Below are 21,242 nucleotides of genomic sequence, written 5' to 3' on the forward strand. Positions count from 1 at the left end.
CAACTTTTCCACACCCAATCATATTGATTTTAAAAAATTTCGCTTTATCGCTTCACTCCGATAAAGTGGATAAAGGTACTAAAAAAAATCTACATCATTGTGATCGGGCAGAAAAATGTGACTTCTCACTGGTTCGTGACAAAAGAGTGAGTTATAAAATATTCGAGCTATCAATCATTCTGTAGAATTTGGGCTCATCAGGCAAAATATATCCTTAATTTAGTTCCTGTATTTATCACTGCGCGTAACACAAATATCTGTCCTAATGTTTATATCACTGATATCTATTTGGTAACTAGAAATCTGGTAATAAAAGTGACAAAATGGATATCATCTAAAAATCTTATTTAATAAAGTCACAACCTCATATGATAATGTATTATCCAGGATCTGCTTTAAAGCACTCAATATCAATGAACAATGGGTCTTGTGGTTCATCTTTGTATTCCTCAGGCTGAAGTTCTTGCTTCACTACTTGTATGAGATCACCTTGCTCGTTCTTTTCTTCGTTTCTTGCCTCCAACATTAATTTTGTTGCTTCCCTTTCTTCTGATTCTTCAATCTCTTCTGTGTCATCCATGTGTTCCGAGTCATCTGTCTCTTCTGATTCTTCTGCTCCTCCAGTTTCTCCAGTCTCTTTTCGTTTGCGTGATTGATTCCTTCTATGGATCCAAATACCGCTGTTGTGTGACTGCACGGAATAGTGATATCCATTTTTGTGGAGGACCTTGATAACAGAAGATCTTGAAGTCCCAACCTGACGAGATATTTCTGAACTGCTAGCAGCTGGATTTTGTGTTACCGCAGCACAAATGAGAAGACACACATTCTCACTAAGAGCTCTCCGAGGGCGAGGTATTTTTTTATGACCATTGGCAAGGCAATATGTTTTTTCAAGTCGAAGTACAGTGGACCTAATTGTATGAACAGATGGAATGGGCCGATCTGGATGTTCCGCAGCAAAGTGATCACGAACACCTTGGAAACTAAGCCCGCCGTAATATCTCCGAATCATTTCAAGTCTTTCCGCAGGTGTATATTTCGGGTAAGACATGTTGAAGAGACAATGCAAAAAAAAACCTTTGCTATGATTATTTGTTTTGTTACAGCTTATGCTAATTCCATTGGCAATAACTTATCAATCCTTTCACGTCAGTTCCCTACGATTATAATGTAATTAATTTTCGACATTATTGTCAGTAAAATTTGAAAGCTAAAGGTTAATAAACTTGAACTAGCTCATTTCACTTTAAGAATCGGATTCTACGTTTACATTTCTCGCGGCTTATTTTTCTCTTTTGAGGTTATAGGTTTCTCGTTTTCGTGAAGAACGCCTATTTCTTTTTTTTTTCGATTAATCATTTGTCATAGTGACACCAAATGAGGCAGAGCTATTCATAAACTCGGTAGCGCAAAAGAGATAAAGATTGTTGATAATACTGAGTTGAGAGCTAATATTGGAACGCACCCATAGACCATCAAGTTATATAAGGTTGGAGTTTCACGTGCAGCAAACAACTGAACACAGCATGCTCTGATTGGTCAATCGACCACACCACCAAGCGTGAAACGTCACCAAATGGTGATTTAGGTCAAAGGACTAATCACAGTATGTTGCGTTCAACTGTTTGCTGCACGTGAAAATCTAGCTTAAGGGTCGGCTGCGGCGTCAGTCGTCACAAAATTCGTATAGAATCGACCTTGCATTTTGTTTTAGATCGAAAACAAGTTAGCCGGAAAAATAAGGCATTAAGAATGGGCGCGTTTTATTTACTACCTTTCTTTTCCGAAAGGTCTGGAAGAAGGTGCCGATTAGTAGATTTTCAAATATTGACCAATCATATAAGTCCTTCAGTTTTTTCGTTTCTGAAAGGTGGTATATAAAACACATCGAATATTACTGATCTACATACTCATAGGTGCTAGACAATAGACCGTGCACTATTCGTAAATTTGGTTATGGCTTTTAAGGTAGCAGACGATTATCAAGGCACTTCGTGTTAGTTAGTGACAATATTTGCTTTAAAGCACTCTGGAAATGCTTGATGCACGTGGAAACATTATAATCAAACGTAGCAATTATAATTGAACGTAGTTAAAGAAAACGCATAAACGATATGTTAAATTTGTCCCAACTTTGACCCTAAAGGCAACACTAGCGCTTACGTAGCGGCAGCTTTGGAATTGGATTGCAAGTTTGTTCAAAAATCACCAAAATTTTGGACCTCGATCCCACCTGTTTTTTCCGGGATCATAGGGCAGGCGGGCACATAGCAGCCTCAGAAACATGTCGACGATGGAGGGTTCGCTCAGCAAGTGGACCAACGTTGTAAATGGATGGCAGTATCGGTGGTTTGTACTCGACGACAATGCCGGTCTTCTGTCCTATTATACGGCGAGTATTTATTTTGCCTAATAAACCGAGAATTAATGTCATTCCGAAGCTTGTACATCAGCAGTATTAACCCAACGACACAACAATGACAGGTTACACCCATTTTTTCGTCAAGTAGCTAATAATTATATGTACGATTGGAACGTGTATTACTATTTCCCTACGCACATACAGCTTTGTGGTTGACAAATCTGCGGTTATTGCTTTATATCGCTGTTAAAAAGTTCACGATATTTTGCACACCCACACATTTTTCAAAATGGCTTGTTGTTTTTAACGTTTATATATGTATGCAAACTAATGTCATTTTTAATACATTCGTATTCTATGCTTTTTATATATTAATGAAAAGTTCAGGTGCAGCTAACAAACTTGTGCCCTCACGTACATATCTTCAATTTAATTGAGTGGACGTTGAATACGTTGTAGGTTGAGATCAATCTTGGGTATATTTTACAAAGCTTGACAAAATTGCTTCATCTGCCGTCTTCTATATCGACTCTTATACATCATATTCGCTGACATCATCATTAGGACGCTTCCAATTTCTGTAACGCATCGATCTGTTTAGGTCATATACATCTCCAACTTCAAGAAAGCCTATTTATGAGAAAACAAAAATCTCTTGAATTTTTTTATCCTCAGCAACTCAAACACAAATATAATTAATCAGAAAACAACAGTATTTTATGTTCAGTATCTAGCCAAATTAAATTATGTTACTTTACACAGATTTTGTGCCTGGAATTTGTATACGTGATTATTATACATTTAGTAATACTGAACAGAGGAAAATTACTATCTGTTGAAAAAGTTTGCTTTTGCGGCTAAGAGAATGCTATTTCAAAAAATAAATAAATTATGATTTCTATCAGCTGAAGGATTCAAATCATAGATTTTCTTTAATTTTGAAATAGCATTCTCTTGGCGGTAAAATAGAACTTTTTCGACAAATAGTAATTTTTCAGTGTCTAGTATCATTCAATCTATAATAATGACATACGCGAATCCCAGACACCAAAATGTGGTTGAAACTAGCAGCAAGCATTAGCAGCCCAGAGGCTCTTAGCCAGGGCCGAAACAGGGCTTGAGCACCCTGTGCGTTCATTAGATCAGTGCGGTCGATAGCACAGTTCGATTTTCATTTGACTTGCACGATATTACTTATTCATCATGGAGAATCCAATAAATAACTGCCGTGAGACGCGGTCTCCCTCATTTGTTATTAATTATTAGAGTTTGATAATTGTCTTTTTTTTGATACCGTGGTCGATTTTCACGAAATCCGTGTAGACTCGTGCTATCAATACTATAAAATCGTCATTATTTCTTCCAAGTCTATGAAAGCAAACTTTGGGGCGAATGTATATATTTTTCCATTGTTTTCATGTATGACAAATGAAAAAAATAATCAACTCAACTCAAACACAAGAAGAAAAGTTTTTGTTGATTGGCGATTATTGAGACTTCTGCAAGTGATTTGCAATGTAAATTGAAATCCTCCGAAATGAAGTCAAAGTAAACGAATATCGATAATATATCCTTTATACATCATCATGTATACCGTGAGTTATGCCGAATATGAAACGATCCATCACCCAAGGCAGGTAATCGGAGTTACAGCTCATATGTTTGGGCAAGGTTTGCGATGGCCGTTGCAGGGTACGTTGCTCAACCTGAACATGAGCTGTAACTCCAGTTGCCAGCCTCGAGTGCGGGATCGTTCCGCGTTTACGAAAACTTACTGTATGATTTTTTGCAGTATTAATTATGCTATCATTAATTGTAACTAGATTGAAGTTAGGAGTTTTACTAGAAATGTATAATTTGTTACGAACTTCAACATCATGGAAATCCCGTCAAAAACATGATATCAACTCATTTTTTCATTTTGAATAGAAATCGACAAATCACTATTACAGTGGAAAATGAGAAAATGAACTAGTAAAAATTAAACATCGTTTCAGGCGAAATGGGTATCCCCAGGCTATGCTCTGAGAACCTAAAAATATGTAGTGTTCGTAATTTATTATTATAATTATTATTATTTTTTTTTAAATTTACATTAAAAGCTGATACATTTTTTAGATCAAACAGTCTTTTTTTGCGACGTATAATTCTTTCTATAAAAATGAATAAACAAGAAAAGATTTATGAAGAGATTTGTTATGTAGACCATCGCTGCTGTTGTTGAAACATCGCACGAAGATGACAATGCTTGGCTGGCATGGACCAGTAGTACACAAAATTGAATCTGTGCAAAGAACCACTGTTAGTTTATAAAACATAGAGAGTTAGATCAACATTCAATTTTTCTATCTCTATATTTCTCAGAAGTTGAGTTTTGCCTGGATCAGATGCAAAGTTTTATTCAAAAAAGAGTTGGCTCTTAGAATCGAGAAATAAAATTGTGGAAAGTTTTCTTTATTTGTACTTGTCTTTGAGACAAAAATTTTTCATGAACTCTTTCACTGAAAAACCGAAAGTAAATTTGAACATATGAATCATTGATATTTAAAAAAATTATTTCCCCAGAAAAGAGTTTCAAAGGTTTCAAACATTCCAAACAGTTATGTTTGAATTTTAGATCGTTTAAACAAAAATATAGAGACATTCATTCTATACGAATTGTTTTGCAAAATTTTCATGTGCCGCGCGCAAGAGTTTTCCCCGAATCTAGTACAAACTAATAAATATTCGTAATGTAATTTGTAACCAAATTTGCCAAACAACTTGCACGGTATTAATTGCTTCAAGTTCAAGTTTTATGGTAATATTTTTGAATACTGTACTACAACATTAGGCTTGAAAATTTTAAGAATACTCTCTTTGTTTGAAACCTTGTCATGAAAATTTTCTGTAGTTCACATTGTGGTAAGAAAAAAAAAATTTTCACAGCAGCTTCGGCAGTTTTCGAATAAAAATCTATTTCTCATTATACCTGTAGACATTTTCAAGTGCCAGAAAATTTTATTTCCAGATTTAAGTAACTTTGGTAATAAATTCTCAACTCTTACGAAGCAAGGTGTAAACTCACCATTTGAATAATGGTAATGTAGGGCTTGATAAAGCTCATGATTTTTCGTAATCTTGGACCTCTCGCTGTCAACATATAGTAAGTATACATAATGACATGAACCATACTGTTCACCATTATGGGAAAGGTGCACATGCCTCCTGCAAAGTACTTGACTGAAATCCATATTATCAACACCGTTGTAACATGATGATAAAGATGCAGAAAAGATATTTGTCTATCTTTTTTCCTTAAAACGAACACTGCTGTTTCTGATAGATCAATTATTTTCAAAATCATGGTCCACCAGGTTACCTCTGCTTGCTAAAAGAGAAATGTCAAGATATAATCGAGCACATGCCCAGACATACCAAACTTTCACAAAATTGAAGTTGACACCATTAATGTAACGAAACTTTGGTACAGGAATCGCTATTATACAATTTTTACAATGACTTTCAAGCTTTTGAGTTTCCAGAATATAAGTAAGTCAAGATTTATTTCTGTTTATTGAATTCCAAACAAGTCCAATCAGCTGCGTGTCAAAATTTCAAATTATCACAGTTCGCATTGACCGTTACATCAAATATCGCAAATCCAAAAGGTTGAAAATTCGAATGAACAAAAATTCCAAATGATTAACGGCATATGTAAAGGTTGGTAATGTGCAGAGTTTTGACCGTTCAACATTTCGACCAATACGAATGATGACCATTCAGAGTTTCGATCATTCAATATCACGGTCAGTCTGACCTCTGACTCAGGTGTCAGAGTTGGGAATTAATGTTGGAAAATAAAGGTTTTTATAAAACTTGCATCGTTAGATGAATGATACTAACTTCAACCTCATAAACTTTTCCTCGAATATAAAGATTTAAAACAATAAATCTTTCTACATGAATATTTGGGATCAAATAATATCAGATCGGAAGATCGCTAGTCCTGATTCACGTCTGACGAATTTGGAATTACATACTTCGTTCATGAAATTTAACTGGGACATATGAATACACAGATTTGATTCGGATCCTATCTTACTTGTACAGCCATTGGATCCAGCGAATAATCTATGGGCTCGCAACCCACGGTGAGATGTGTTAGCCATCCAGCAGTTATTAATTTATAGATTATCCATGTGTTGTAAATGATTTGAAAAATATTGTACCATGTAAGGAATGTTCTTAAAAAATAAGGTTTCGTATTTCGCATGTAGCGTGGTCCACAGGATAACACAAAGTAGAGATAACTTGCTATTATTATCATCACAGGCAAAGGTGTTGATATCAACCACCAGTCGTTGGTCCGAGAATCTGAAATCAATTGAACCTCATTTCGAACTGACATATTTATTGCAAATGTTAAATTTGTTATTATATATACATGTAAAAAGCCTTTTGAATATCACTGATTTAGTATTATAAGAAGTTCAGTCAACTCACCCGCTATTTCGTCATTGTAGTAGTAATATGTCTCTGCTAGCCCCATAATTGTGAATTGTTTTAACCCAGCCAACCAACCAATGAAATTTATTTATCTTACTGTAAGGACTACATGCAACAATAAAGTATGAAATCTTTTCCATGCTACGATCCAATCATAATGAATGAACAATACGTAAACCTAATCAATCCCAAGACGTTGCTTCATATATGCCTTCGCAAATGCCCCCCTTCTTTACCTGTATCATTATAATGTACGTCATTCTATTCTAATGATATGTAACATCCGTACACTTGAATGAGTTGGTATATATTTATTCACCTTCAAACCTTTGAATCTAAAATGCTTTTTTCGTATTCTCTATAATCATGCAAGGAGCACGCAACCACTTTTAAGTAGATGAGTTTCAGAAACCATCTTTGGAATTAACAAATATTCTGCACTTGTTTATACGAATAATCGTTCAATTCACAAGTATGCAATTCCGTGATTTTCACAATCTCAGTTATATTCCTTTTGGATCGGAAACAGTTGGCAAATTGTATCGGACGTAAAATTAACATTTCGAATACCCATTAATTAAGTATTTGTTCTATTATTTTCTACGAGTCATTGGCTTCACACGTATGTAGAATACGCGATTCAAATTTGTTAGGTTGTTCTGGGTAGTAACAGACCATAAATAGTCAGGGAATTATATTATACTACTTTTCTCTATTCTTTTTTACTCAATCATTTAGAAGCTTCAACTACGTTTTATGAATTCAGTTGAGCCGGAAACAATATTGTTCCATTTCTATGTTTTCACTCCCTGGTACACAATTTAGTGCATCGTTGATTGTGAAACCCGCCAAACGTCAGGGAATACTGACATTTTTTACTTGAAAAGTCAGGGAATTTTATTTCAGCAAAAGTTTTGCCACGGTGTAATGCTATAACGAAACATTGACCAGAATCCCTATTTTATAACTTTAATAATACTCTGCAGGGTTTGTGGTTGCTAAATAAGTGTGTTTTACTTTATGTGCATCCTAGTTTATGGTTTATTGCGCTTTGGATCACTCCCAAGTTATAAAATAGCATTACTTTTTGCACACGCTTTGTTACATTAATATTGCAAAATTCAACCTTGAATGAGAGTGCATTGGTTGCAGAACATTTATTTATTTACATACATAAGACAGTGTGGCCAATGCTCAGTTGGCAACAAAAATCCGCTTGATAGCTTCCGAAGCAAAGCAGATACCCCTGTGCAGTTTTGAGGAAAGAATCCTTTGCAAACTTCATAAAATATTTGCATGCCTAAAACATAGTTTGTATTCATTGTTATATCCACAAATAATAATGGTACAAAGTGTTATATGCTTCATTTTCAATTATTTCAAATCTCACCAAGAATAGAATTTGCAGTTTCATATTTCGAATGTGCAAAATTAAATGCTAAATTTTCTAAAGCTGTATTTATTATGATAATGGTATTCTAATTGATGTCACGCGGTATTAACAATCGGCAACCTTTGAACCCGGTGGTAGCATTTTCTAGGTACTTATTAAATAAAGATATGATGTCGATATTGTGACGGCGAATTTGAAATTTATTTTTAGAGCAAGGAGAAGATGATGCGAGGTGCTCGACGTGGGTGCGTCAGACTACGAGGGGCTGTGATTGGAATCGATGACGAGGATGACAGTACTTTCACTATAACAACTTCCTCGTCCAAAGATGATTCAAAAACGTTTCATTTCCAAACAAGAGATGGTGACGAACGAGAGCGTTGGGTCAGAGCTCTAGAAGACACTATACTCCGACACTCATATGCGGTACAGTCTCTTATATATTTCAGATATGTGTGAAAACATTGTGTTTAAAAAAATATTCAATGAATGTAAAAAAAAGTAGATAATTTTAAAAGATTAAGTCCTGACAATATGCTTCGCCATAATTATCATACAATACTGGTCAAGAGTTCATTCCAGTGACCCCTGCGAAGCAGCATTACTTATCACTGGAATAATAATTAGGAACAAATACCAAACTCGAGACTGTATTACATGGCAGTTTTCAATGTACAGTGCACTCTGCCAATAGTGCCACTTCACCAATTTGGGAGCGGACTGTATAAAAGATCTACATGCAATACAACTTCTTTAATGTTTTAAAACAATCGAATGTTGCTGATTTTATTTTCTAAAATTCCATTTCAAACACAATAAACGGTATTTTATTAGATATTTGAAAAATCTGATCAGTGGCAATCAAAACTCCTCAATAAATGATTAGGGTAAAAAAGCCCGTTTTCGGGCCAACCACCAATTAGTAACAAAGTATCATTTTACTCCTCTGAGAATCTATTGTAACTTGCTACAAGAGTTTCGCGTTGGAGGAATCGGATTCATAAAAATAGGCACTTGTGTATTGTCAATTTAGACAAGAGTTTGCTCACTAATAAAGAAAAATAAATATCAAAACAATATACAAAAAGCCAAAACTGCTGGCTAGAGTGTTTGTCTTTTCACTTATCTACAGTTCGTATGTACAGTTCACACTGCCTCAAAAATTATTTAACATTTTGGTGATTTTTGATGTCATTACCCGTTCATCGAATCTCTTTAATGCATTATCTACATAGAATCTTGCCGTCTCTAATTCAGCCACTACATCTGCAATTTTGATCAATTCTCAGTTTTAGTATTACCTCTACGATGGCCCGATGTGAGAGTAAAGGGACCGTACTGCCCTTGTTAACATGCTTGTATCACACATCCTTGTTTTTATCGACATTAACCAACCATGATATAAGCTATAGTTATACTGTAAAATAAATCACATTGACTCGGTAATTCTTGAAATTGTGTATTTGGTCTCAAAGATATTATTATTCAGTGTTTTTGAAAAGAAAAATTCATCCCAAAAAAAGAAGATAATAGTTTGTTCCGTAACGCCATTTGAGAAAATAATCAAAAATTCATCAACTTCCAGGGCTCAAAACTGTATTAATGCAAGGAAAAATAACTGTTTATGGTCATAATTGGATTCCTTGACCTCAAAAATACTTAATACACATGCTTTCAGAAGTAAATATTCACCTGAAATACCCAAAAACATTGAATTACTTCAAATGAACCACAAATGAAAATTTAATGTAGTGTTTTTGTTCAAAATGTACGCCAACGTCAAAATCGAACAGGGTACCCCCTTGGAGACTGAAGTTCACGTATCTCAAATGCAAAAAACGTCTTAACAGCCCCATTCTAAACACAATTCTGAACAAAATCACTCCAACACATTTTCATTTGACACAGAAATAAAGAAATGGAACAGATTCTACGACATTGCAATAGTAAATTCGTAGAATTCATGCCATTTCTTTATTTCTGCACCAAGTGAAAATATATTATTGGCACATACATATGTACAGTTTTTGGAGAAGTATGATCGTGTGTGTTTAATATCAACTACGTGAAGTCTTCTTTCATCTAACTTAGACTATGAAATGTTATGTCAATTGAGGTAATACAAGTGTCTATACCTGTGAATCTCATCGCTTCAACGCAAAGCCCTTTTAGAATGTTATAATGAGGTCTTCTCAGACGAGTAAACCGACATATCTTGATACTAATAAAGTGGTGGACCCAAAAGCCAGTCTTATCGACCCTAATCCATTGAATGCTAGTTCTACGTGGTAGTAAGAATCCTCAAAAATAATCGATTGTTTTTCCTCACAATTGGTTCCGTTTTTTACACCCATGAACGACGCAATACAATATCAATTTCTGTGATTAGAATATCAATTATTATCATTGTCTTACTTATTAAGTACCTATTTGATATAATAAGTGAAATATAAATGAACATTTTCACCTGATATTGAAAAATGTTTTGAATGAAACTATAAATCATCAAAAAACTTTTCAGATACTAAGCCTACATGCTGAAATTTACGAAACTGGTTTCGTATGCACAGTTTCAAAAAAAATTCGAAACAATCGATCAATCGATTAATTTTTACTGATTCAATTCGGTCGTGTCCGATTAGTATTTTGGACTCGATTGTTCCATCCATGGATTATTTTTAGTTTGGTAGTCATCACTACACAGTCGCAATAGCTCCGTTTTTTATTTTGCTCGAGATTTTGTGTACAAACACTGTGCAGTGAAGTTAATAAATGACTTGATTCGTTGCTATACTTAAGGACTATGTATAAAAATCAAAATATAAACAACAATTAAAAATAAGTACACTTGCTTACAGCGTTGGGATCCCTTGAAGCCACCGCCTAAGCAGGACTTTGATCGCAAAGTTGCAGAAGCAGATGCTTATCTTCAGTTGTTGATTGATCAGATTAAGTTGATCGAAGGAAAAATACATAACTCTGCGGAAGGAGTAGATGAAAAGCAAGAAGTTTATGCTGCAGTTTTAACTCAAGCGAATGCTATGCTGAATTCAGTAAAGCACACCATTGTTCAATTACAAATTGCAAAGGTATATGAAATTCTGCGAAGTTTCTCCCAAATCTCAATTTACTACAATACAGAAATGACAGGGCTCAGTTTTGATCGTATTTATTCACTAAACATTTATTCAGAATACAGCCATACCAGTGAATGGGATATACCGAGGTCCTGCCGAACCTGTCCACATTTTGCCTACGCTCACACATGGTAAGTATCTCTTTCCAATTTTCTGTTTTAGTGCTGATAACAGATTTCAATTTTTCTAGTTCCAGCAGGAAATCCCGAAGCCACTGTACAGGCTGGTATTGAGTTAGGCTCTGAATGTGTTGAGCCACGGGTACCAATCTTGCCAAATGGTAAGTTCGAAATTCACTGTTCTGCTGTTTTGCCTTTTCAACTCATCAAGAATCTCAGCATGACTCTTAATTTCATGAATTATTTTGGTTGTGAATCTGTTAAAATATTACCGCAATATAATTGTCCCAAGTAAAATTGTTTCTGAAAAATGATTATCTATTACTTTAATTTTAATTTAATTCAAAATGCATAATGAAACTCAGTCAGGTTGAATATAAATAGTACGATTAAATTTCTCTAACATAAAAAAAAGAATGTCTAACCCGCAAATTTTAATTCATAAAAAGTAACACAGATTATCAATATACGGAGCAATTATATTATTACATCATTTCTTAAATGCCAAAAATGTACGGTTCGTTCAATTAAATTGACTGTTTTATTTATAAATGAATTCTTGGCAGAATGCCTGTAATAGATCTCATCTTCAGTTCGGTAGTTATTTACACAAACGTTTCAAGTACAATAATTATCGACTGTAATTATAAAGTTATACTTTATTAAATAACATGTTCACGTCATTAAAAATTAATTTACAATCGAAAGGAACCCTAATTCACTAAAATTGGGCAAACAATACGATTTTTGAATTATTAAAACTGAACAAGTGTATTTTATTTCTAAAATCATTAGTTGCTGAGACTTTCTTTACTTGATTTCACGGTTCTCTAATCTTCTATGTTAATGAGATATATGTTTATACCGAGAATATTAATACAAATCGCACCCTACACGCCACCCCCTGAGAGCTAGTCACAACACATGTACAACTTTTACTTGAGCTGAGCGTAGCCAGACAAATGCTGCGAACAAAAACTAATGCGTGTGTTGGCGCTGGCTTTCAGCAGGTGGCGTGTAGGGTACGGTTGGTAGAAATATTCTCGGTATAAAAATCAATTTCAGTTACACTCTCAGTTGATAATATTTCTTACTGACCGATGATGAGCTTGATACCCTTCAGGGAATGCTATACTCGTATTATGCTTGATTTTCGTCTAGCATTCAACCATTCGTAGCTAATAAAATGCCGCTTGCTACAGAAATTGATCAAATTTTGAAAAAACATGTATACTATGATGGTAAAATGTTGGAAAAACTATTACAGGTTCGAATCAACATACATATGAGCAAGTGTTATTCTGTAACATGCAAATTGTTATATGATTCATGGATGAAAACATGCTTTCAGACTAATTAAATCAACAATACTTTTTATAGATTCTTGCCAGACAAATCATAAACATTCAAATTCATATTTCACGGTTATGTAATTGGGTTAATGTAATTTCTGTATAATACTAACACATTGTTTTTGTTTTTATTTTAGCTATGAACCTTCTAGTCCCAGAATTTTCGTACTCGTCATCAGACGAAGATGACGATTACTTTGATGCAACAGAAGATATTATTTCATCCCCGTCTTCGGCGCACAATCATTTGCCTCTGTAAGTATCAGTAATGCCTGGAATGTTCAAATTCAACAAAGTATTGTTATTTTATCATGACGCACTTACATCTACTATATTGAAATCTTATGGAAGTTACACATGAAACAAACCGAACATTATATTATATGGTCAGTTTCAATACTTTTAATTACAGATTGACAAGACATTTTTCAGTTATATTCTTAAACTAAACCAAATTGATCGCTCAACTACCATGTCAGTAATACAACATTAGCAGACCACAAATAGAAGCACTCGTTCCTTTTTTCACGCTGAGTGCCATTCGAGTGATGCAAGCATGTTGCAAGAAAAATTGACACAGCAAAAATTTGTTATTATCGACAAGTGTTTTATTTAATTTGGATTTTACATACTTAACCGCCAAATCATCCAACAGGCGGCGGGTAAATGATAGATTACAACAAACACAAGAAAGCAGTTCAGGCGATAACCGAAAACAGCCTCCTCCACCCCCCACAAAAGGTGATGGATCCTTGGACTACGATGGTGAGTTGAAGGTTGATGGAAGTTTATGCCACCTTAAAGGGGTCGGTGAGTCAAAAATCGGTATTATTTTTCATCGAATTACATGAACAGATTTCTTCCCCCCCGTAACCAATGCAATATAGTCACTTTTTGTATAACAAAATTAATAGCAGGGTATTCTCAAAAAATTGACAAACAATGACACTAACGGCATTAAGTAAAAAGTGTATTTTCACGATTCTAGAGAATAGTTTTCTGTACACAATGAGTCATTTCAAAGAGCAATCGAACGAATATACTAGATTCTTAATAGTTTTAAAGTGATTGAAAATCAGAAATTGACATTTAAGATCTTATTTAAAATTTTAGTATTTCTTTTTCTTGAATTCATGGGCAAATCTTCATAGTCTGCAAATACATTAATTTGATAAATCCTCTATGTGCGACTATCTCATAATAAAATAATGAAAAAGGATTTATTTTTGACTCACCAACTTCCTCCATCTGAAGAAACAACACTCGAAACATTTTGCGAAACCCAAGTTGTAGAGGCGCTATGGTCCTTGCACATTAATTTTGTAGAATAAATACCGTGTATGAATAGACTATAAACAAAAAATTCACGTATCCATCGAAGTATTTTGCACCTCGTCAAATAATTAAAGAAACGTGTATTGCTTAATTTTGGGGAAAAAAAACTTTAATACTGCTCATGGATATAAATCCTGAATCGAGAGTCTTTATTATGGCACTACTGGTTCTCACACCTATGCTTCCAGATGTACGACATGTCAGAGAATAAAAACCAAGCAATTTCTATGATATTATAGATGATTCAAGTATTGACAAGTTTGAACGAGGTTTTTGATTTTTTGAATAATTCGATTTCAACATGGCCAAAAGTATAAGGGCCAATCTACATGAAGCAGATAAGTCATAGGATACTTGGCAATTTTTCATGAAAGCATAAACCCAATATTGCAAATTACATTAAGATATTTGCAATTAGAAATTTATCAAGTTTTTATTGACATATCGACATGTCGCTAACCATTAATATGTGAGCAAATTTTTTTTTAAACATTGCGTAGAAAATCTTGTAGGTTTATAAAAAAAAAAAAAAAGAGGTGAAAGTTGACAAAAGTTGAGTTTCCATTGGTTTATTTGACAATTCATTTTTCGAAGATTTTTTTGAACACTGATCTCCATGTCCCACAAATCTGAAAAAAATGTGGTATGCACTTTGCAGTACATTAAAGCTTGAGGATTAAAATTAAGGTAGCGTTTTGCCTGGTTCTCGAGTAATAGATTCTCAAAGGCCTCAGTGCATGTCAACTCTGTGTCTCAACAAAACTATCACACGTCCGCCAAAGACTTTACTTTTTTTTTTGCAGCTCTGTATGATGAAGAAAGTGAGCCAGAAGGTAAATGCTTTGATTTATGCGTCAATGCTACTGATGTATCATTCTTACTACTTAACATGATATTTAACAGTGGATTCAATGGAAAGTCACGGCTCCGTGGTTGCACACTTGTTGTCGCAAGTAAAGATTGGTATGGATTTAACCAAAGTTGCTCTGCCCACATTTATTTTAGAGCGCCGGTCGCTCTTAGAAATGTATGCAGACTATTTTGCACATCCAGATTTCTTTGTTAGGTACGTATTTTGCTTATGAATAATTTCTGTTTATGATAATTTTCATTTTTATACAAAACTTGGAGTCCACAAATAACGCTGAAAGACAAGGCTTGTAGCAAATTACTTTGTTTTTTGCACAGAATTACTACTATGCTATTTCTGTACATGACTTAAATTATTAAAAGAATTTTTTTGAGCAAGAAGTTCAAGGAAAAATCAAACGTACTCTCATTAATTTTTCATGACGAATACAAAACAATAGAATAATTAATCTTTCTAAACAATTGTGCTTTTCTTAAGGTGAAGAAAAAAACCTGCAGTTTGAAGAATGTCACATGTATTCGTGAAAAATTCGATCCCGACATGCAAAGGTGTCATATTTGCACAACTTTACTTTTTTATCTATCGGTTTCGAATTTCTATTGATTATAATGTAGAAACAATCAGATTCTGAAGTATAAAAAATAGGGTGACTACTCGTCTGGAAGAGCTACAAAATTTTGAAGTGTCAGGGAATTTCAGTAAATACTTGCAGTTATTCCAAGAAATTCCTCGAAATATGATGTTCAATTCGATCTCTAAATTTTTCAACTGTTACTAATATTTTAAAATAGCTGATAATTTGTTCCGCTATGCTCACTCGATTATTTTGTTAATTCTTATTTCACTTGTTGTACTCTCTCGATTATCCTTCATCCTAAATTCCTAAATTTGATAATGATGATATTAATAACGATGTGAGTATGTATGGATAAGGTCTACATTTCCCATTTACTGGTATTTACAACCTTCAGTTTTTTATTTTTGATCAACCTAATTCCAATACTTTCTAAAATGCAGAGGAAGTGTTGCAAATGGAATATGTCAAAGCAAGAAGTCTGAGATTTCGATCAGGAAAAGTTAGAGGACTTTCAAATCCAATTTGAGTGGCCACCCTGAAAAACTTGAAAACGCCAGGGATTTTCAGGTCCAATTTTCAGTTGGGACCTCACACTGGGAATTGTTTAAATTTTGTCGCGGAAAAAAAGCTAGATCAGACATGATTATAAATACAATTATCATGCCATTGTTTCTAGATCTACAAAAACTTTGTAATTAGGAAAAATTAATAGTTTCCTGTACTCGAAATAAATTTAATCTAAACATGCCCAGTTACTTTGAGATCTACTTGGCAATTCTCACCTCATTACCTAGTTTTCTTTTTTTTGTTGCTTCACAAGTAACAAAGTTGTGCAACTCATTTGTATTAAATCATGAGTTTTAAGTCAATTCTTCAAGTAGAAAGAATCACTTCTTCTTAGTATCAATCCTGCAGATGAATGGCCAATAGATCTTGTCAATGGAATTCATGCGTTTTAGCATAGCAGACATGCCCACTCCAAGAGAGAGAATGGTGCAAACGGTACGATGGTATCTCTGCAGCTTCCATGCAGGACGTAAATCAGGAGTTGCTAAAAAACCGTACAACCCGATCCTTGGTGAAGTGTTTCGATGTCATTGGGACCTTCCAAAGGATACTGAATCAGACACACTTTCAAAGGCCAGTACTAATACTGTAAATGATGGGCCGGTACCTTGGTGCCGAGAAAATCAACTAACCTTCGTTTCTGAACAAGTTTCTCATCATCCTCCGGGTAAAATTTGTTTAACGAAACTGTCGAACATCTGTACAGTTTTTATATCTAAAATAACTTGCTCTAATTGAATTTCAGTCAGTGCTTTTTATGCTGAACATTACGCCAAGAAAATTAGCTTCAGTGCCCATGTTTGGACCAAGAGTAAATTTTTGGGCCTTAGCATCGGTGTGCACAACGTTGGTAAAGGATGGGTCAGCGTTCTAGAACACGGCGAAGAGTATGTTCTTACTTTCCCTAATGGATACGGAAGATCTATTCTTACTGTTCCATGGATTGAATTGGGAGGTGCAGTTACAATAACCTGTGCCCAAACTGGATATCATGCCACCATTGATTTCCTTACCAAACCCTTTTATGGCGGAAAACGCAATCGCGTTACTTGCCAGGTCTTTCAGCCAGCCGACAAAAAACCTTTCCTCGTTATCAATGGCGAGTGGAGTGGGACTATGGAGTTGAAATGGTCTGACGGGGTAAGCGCTCAGCTGTTATGCAGAGAACATTAATAGAGCAAAATCTCATTACTTTTGTTGCCCGTTTCTAAAAACGTTTTTCCTCCTTGTGGAATAAAAAAAAAAAAAAAAAAAAAAAAAAAAACAGAAAACAGAGCTCTTTGCGGACGTGAGAGAACTGAAGGCTGAAAAAAAAAGAGTGATACCTGTTAGCGAACAAGAAGAATGCGAATCGAGAAAAGTATGGCGTGAGGTAACTGCAGGACTCAGATTAAATGATATGGATCGAGCTACTGCTGCTAAGTGTTCGATCGAACAACGACAAAGAGACGAAGCTCGCCTGCGAAAGGAAAGTAATGTTCCCTGGCAGACTAAGGTAAATTCTTTCACGTGATTCATATTCATGCCATGGTCAATTCACACAGGAAAAAAAGTTGATAACTATGTTGATATTTCCATATGTTTCTTACATATCCTTGTAGATTATACAGGGTGTCCCTAAATTGCCTCCCACGGACTAGCCAGCATGATACCTTGTTAAAATCCAACCGAGAATTTCTTTTCCGGAAGCTCGTCCGACGCATAGTTTTTGAATTATAAGCGATAGCGCTAGGCCAATCAGAGTGCACCATTTCATCTAGATTTGCCGCCACGGAAATTGCTGTTTTGTTCGTCTGGGTGAATTATTATTATTCGGTTACAAAGTAAATATCGGCACCTCCCCTCACTCGCTGTTGTACCCCTTCTCGAGCGCTGACCTCGGTATTGTTGCCGCGGCACACGCTGCCGGCCGCACATCCATGGGCGCACACTTGTGTGTGTAAACAGAAGCGCATCCTCAAGAATAAGGGATACAGCAGCGAGAGAGGGGAGGTGCCGATATTTAATTCGTATGCGAATAATAATAATTCACCCAGACGAAAAAAACAGCAATTTCCGTGGCGGCAAATCTAGATGAAATGGTGCACTCTGATTGGCCTAGCGCCATCGCTTATAATTCAAAAACTATGCGTCGGACAAGCTTCCGGAAAAGAAATTCTCGGTTGGATTTTAACGAGGTATTATGCTGGCTAGTCCGTGGGAGGCAATTTAGGGACACCCTGTATAAAACTAAAAGTGATAACATGTGAGTGCATAAGAATTCGTTTCAATTTTATTTTCCTCGAAACAGTCTTTGCAGTAAAAATGAAAATACAAGACCTATTGCATTACAAGTTAACTGAAAACAACATTTTTACAAGTCTGAAAATAATTCAGAAACTACTGTCAAGTAATACTTAGAGCAATATCTGAAAGGGTACGAAAAATGGTGATTTAATTGATGGTGAATAAATGTCCCTATAGTGTGATACATATGAGTCAGTCCACGTCAAACCGAACACCTTTTTTCGATTGATCTTGTCGATTGTTGTGAATTTTTTTTTAACGGATTACATGGGTGAAATAAATTCATCGAACAATTTTTTATTTTATTTTTTTTACCTTTATTATTTGAAAAGTTATTCCAGGTTGAAAATTGCCCAAAATGCGAAAAACTGCCACACACGCTCTCCTTCAAATCTTCGTATCTCAGGTTCTATTTGTCTGATCGACTCGTTCATGGGCTCATTTGAAAGAGCTGGAATTTGGCTTCCATTTCATGCTACTACAAATTTTATAATAGCAACAATTGAAGATTATTATAAACAATTAATTTTCAAACACGATTTTTATCATCGAAACCGCGCTGTAAAATTCCAAAAAAAAAAAATATAGGCATATTCCTTGATCAATTTACTATCAGATAGGTGAGTTTCAAATTGGAGAATTAACGGAGAGTATTTTTTAAATATTAATAATCGAGCGGAGGCGCGCGCGCGCGCCGACAATCGAGTTATTTGGCAAGCGGCGTGGATCAATCTTATACCAAGCACACATAAAATGGAAATAATGTTTATTGAAATCCAACAGATTGGTTTGAATTGTTTATTAAACTCTTTGTATTATATAACTACACGATACGAATTCTTAATACTATATCAAACTTACATCTAAACTACTATTTATTCTAAATTTATATAAATGTTGTAACTATATGATTATATTTATATTATACAGTATCATTATGGTTATTCTTCGTCTCGATATGATATGATAGGTCATAACTGGATTGGAAGAAAATGGTCGTTTTTATAATAGTTAAAATATGTGATATCTACTAACGATCTTCTTTATAAACAATAGTCTTTACGAACTTTTTTGCTTTCGAATATCTTTTTCCAATTAATTCTGATTTTGAAATAACCTGTATATTACATTGTGTATGCGGCTGTATATTACATGTATTATATACAGTCTATTTCAAAATCGGGATTAATTACAAAAAGATATTCGAAAGCAAAAAAGTTCATAAAGGCTACTGTTTATAAAGAACATCGTTAGTAGTTAAAAAAAATTCACAGCAATTGAAAAGATCGATGAAAATTTTTGGTAAATTTCGTTTGGTTTGACGTGGATTGACTTATACATATACTATACATATAAATGATAAATTCCATAAGTGATGGAAAGAGGAAAAATTATGGCTTTATTTCACTTAACCCTTAGTTGACACACTTCTCTGGAATTACATAGATTTCATATGGGATTGTACCCCAGTGTGTCAAGTAAGGATTAAGGAAGTTTTAACGGCATTACGTAGCTAGACAAAATTCGGTTGAGCTGCGTGTCTGACTAGCATATTAAGCGTATTAAGTTTTTCAGAGTTTGGCAATGTCGCGTCCTGTTATTGTGAAAGCTTCGCATACTCATTCTATATACTTCCAAGATCTGTCGTGCATGGTGTCCACTTTTTTAATGTATAAGCAAAAAGTAACTCTAATACAGTAATTTCGTCTTTTACGCATGTCATGCGCTGTTGCCATGTCACAACATGTCATGGCCTGCACAGCTGGATACATTTTTTCAAATAATTTTATCCAATGTCATGGAAGTGGTCAATAATTCTGAAATACCTTTATGAATTATTATTGGACTTGCTTCGACTGCCTAAAAAAATGTCAGCGCAATTTCAATGTCACTTCATTACTAATTTAATTGATAACTTCAATTCTCGTCCATTCCTCCATAAGCATAGGTGTAAAATGAGCGAAGACATATTTGCTAATATCTTATAAACAATCCCGTGAATCGATACAAAATTTTAATCTGGTGATTGAATTATATAAATCTATTGAATTGCCAAATTTTAGCAAAAACTGAACCTTAATTCTCGTATGGTTTGAACTCCCTTAAAATATAGTCCCATCTTTCTCAAAGCATATCAGAAAACCATTCTTGAGAACAATTTATCCTCAAGTTCGAAATGAAGGGGGTAAAGAGACAAAATGCAGGTCATTGGAGACTATGCCTAAGTCTCAATCTGTTAATAAGAATTCTCGACTCAGATTTACTCAGGTGTTTATTACTTTGTGGAACAGCTTTTTAAGGAAACTAAGGATGGAGGTTGGGCATATGTATCACCACTTTCGGACAGACTGCCCGTCACTACAAAGGAAACCAACGATGCGTAAGGGACCCGAAGATGCTTCACGAAATTTAGAAAACAATATTAATTATAGATTTTCAATTTGACGATGATGTCGTAAGATGTGATGCCTAAGGTCTCAAATGACCGTTGTAGTATGTGTAAATTGAAGGGATAGAATTAAAATGCCTTGCTATATAGTTTATCGAATGAAAGAAGAAAACAGACATGATTGAAATGATTAGATATATTTTGAAAAGCACAATAATTAACAAGGTAAATTAGGTGCTGGTATTTGAAATGCAGTTTAAGACATGGATTACTTGAGGGCTAATTCAGACTTATTGTTAGCAGCTGAAGAAGACGGAGTAGATGGAATATAATGCAAATATGTATACTGATCACGCCTAAAGT

At 34.7% G+C, this 21,242-nt stretch overlaps 2 protein-coding genes across 4 annotated transcripts; one reads left to right on the forward strand and one right to left on the reverse strand.

The window, feature by feature from the left end:
• Window positions 1–1,946: 1,946 nt before the first annotated feature.
• Window positions 1,947–20,902, forward strand: LOC124186312 (oxysterol-binding protein-related protein 9). Of its 3 annotated transcripts, none has more exons than XM_046577898.1 (13): window positions 1,947–2,395; window positions 8,457–8,672; window positions 11,105–11,335; window positions 11,439–11,514; window positions 11,574–11,663; window positions 12,992–13,109; window positions 13,510–13,664; window positions 14,993–15,022; window positions 15,093–15,255; window positions 16,597–16,871; window positions 16,950–17,344; window positions 17,472–17,699; window positions 20,782–20,902. In XM_046577898.1, exons 1-13 carry the CDS (start codon window positions 2,288–2,290, stop codon window positions 20,872–20,874), a joined length of 2,178 nt encoding a protein of 725 aa, XP_046433854.1. In that variant the 5' UTR covers window positions 1,947–2,287; the 3' UTR covers window positions 20,875–20,902. The 3 variants fall into 3 exon arrangements, with proteins under 3 accessions (XP_046433854.1, XP_046433855.1, XP_046433856.1); XM_046577899.1 differs by having other exon boundaries at window positions 13,510–13,619; XM_046577900.1 differs by having other exon boundaries at window positions 2,360–2,487.
• Window positions 4,414–7,036, reverse strand: LOC124186336 (elongation of very long chain fatty acids protein AAEL008004-like). Its single transcript, XM_046577967.1, has 4 exons — window positions 6,851–7,036; window positions 6,450–6,721; window positions 5,433–5,735; window positions 4,414–4,649 (listed from the first exon to the last, which is right to left on the reverse strand). The coding sequence occupies exons 1-4, from the start codon at window positions 6,894–6,896 to the stop codon at window positions 4,485–4,487; spliced, it is 786 nt and encodes a 261-aa protein (XP_046433923.1). The 5' UTR covers window positions 6,897–7,036; the 3' UTR covers window positions 4,414–4,484.
• Window positions 20,903–21,242: the final 340 nt, after the last annotated feature.

Source organism: Neodiprion fabricii, chromosome 7, assembly GCF_021155785.1.
Source record: "Neodiprion fabricii isolate iyNeoFabr1 chromosome 7, iyNeoFabr1.1, whole genome shotgun sequence".
Taxonomy (NCBI): Eukaryota; Metazoa; Arthropoda; class Insecta; order Hymenoptera; family Diprionidae; genus Neodiprion; species Neodiprion fabricii.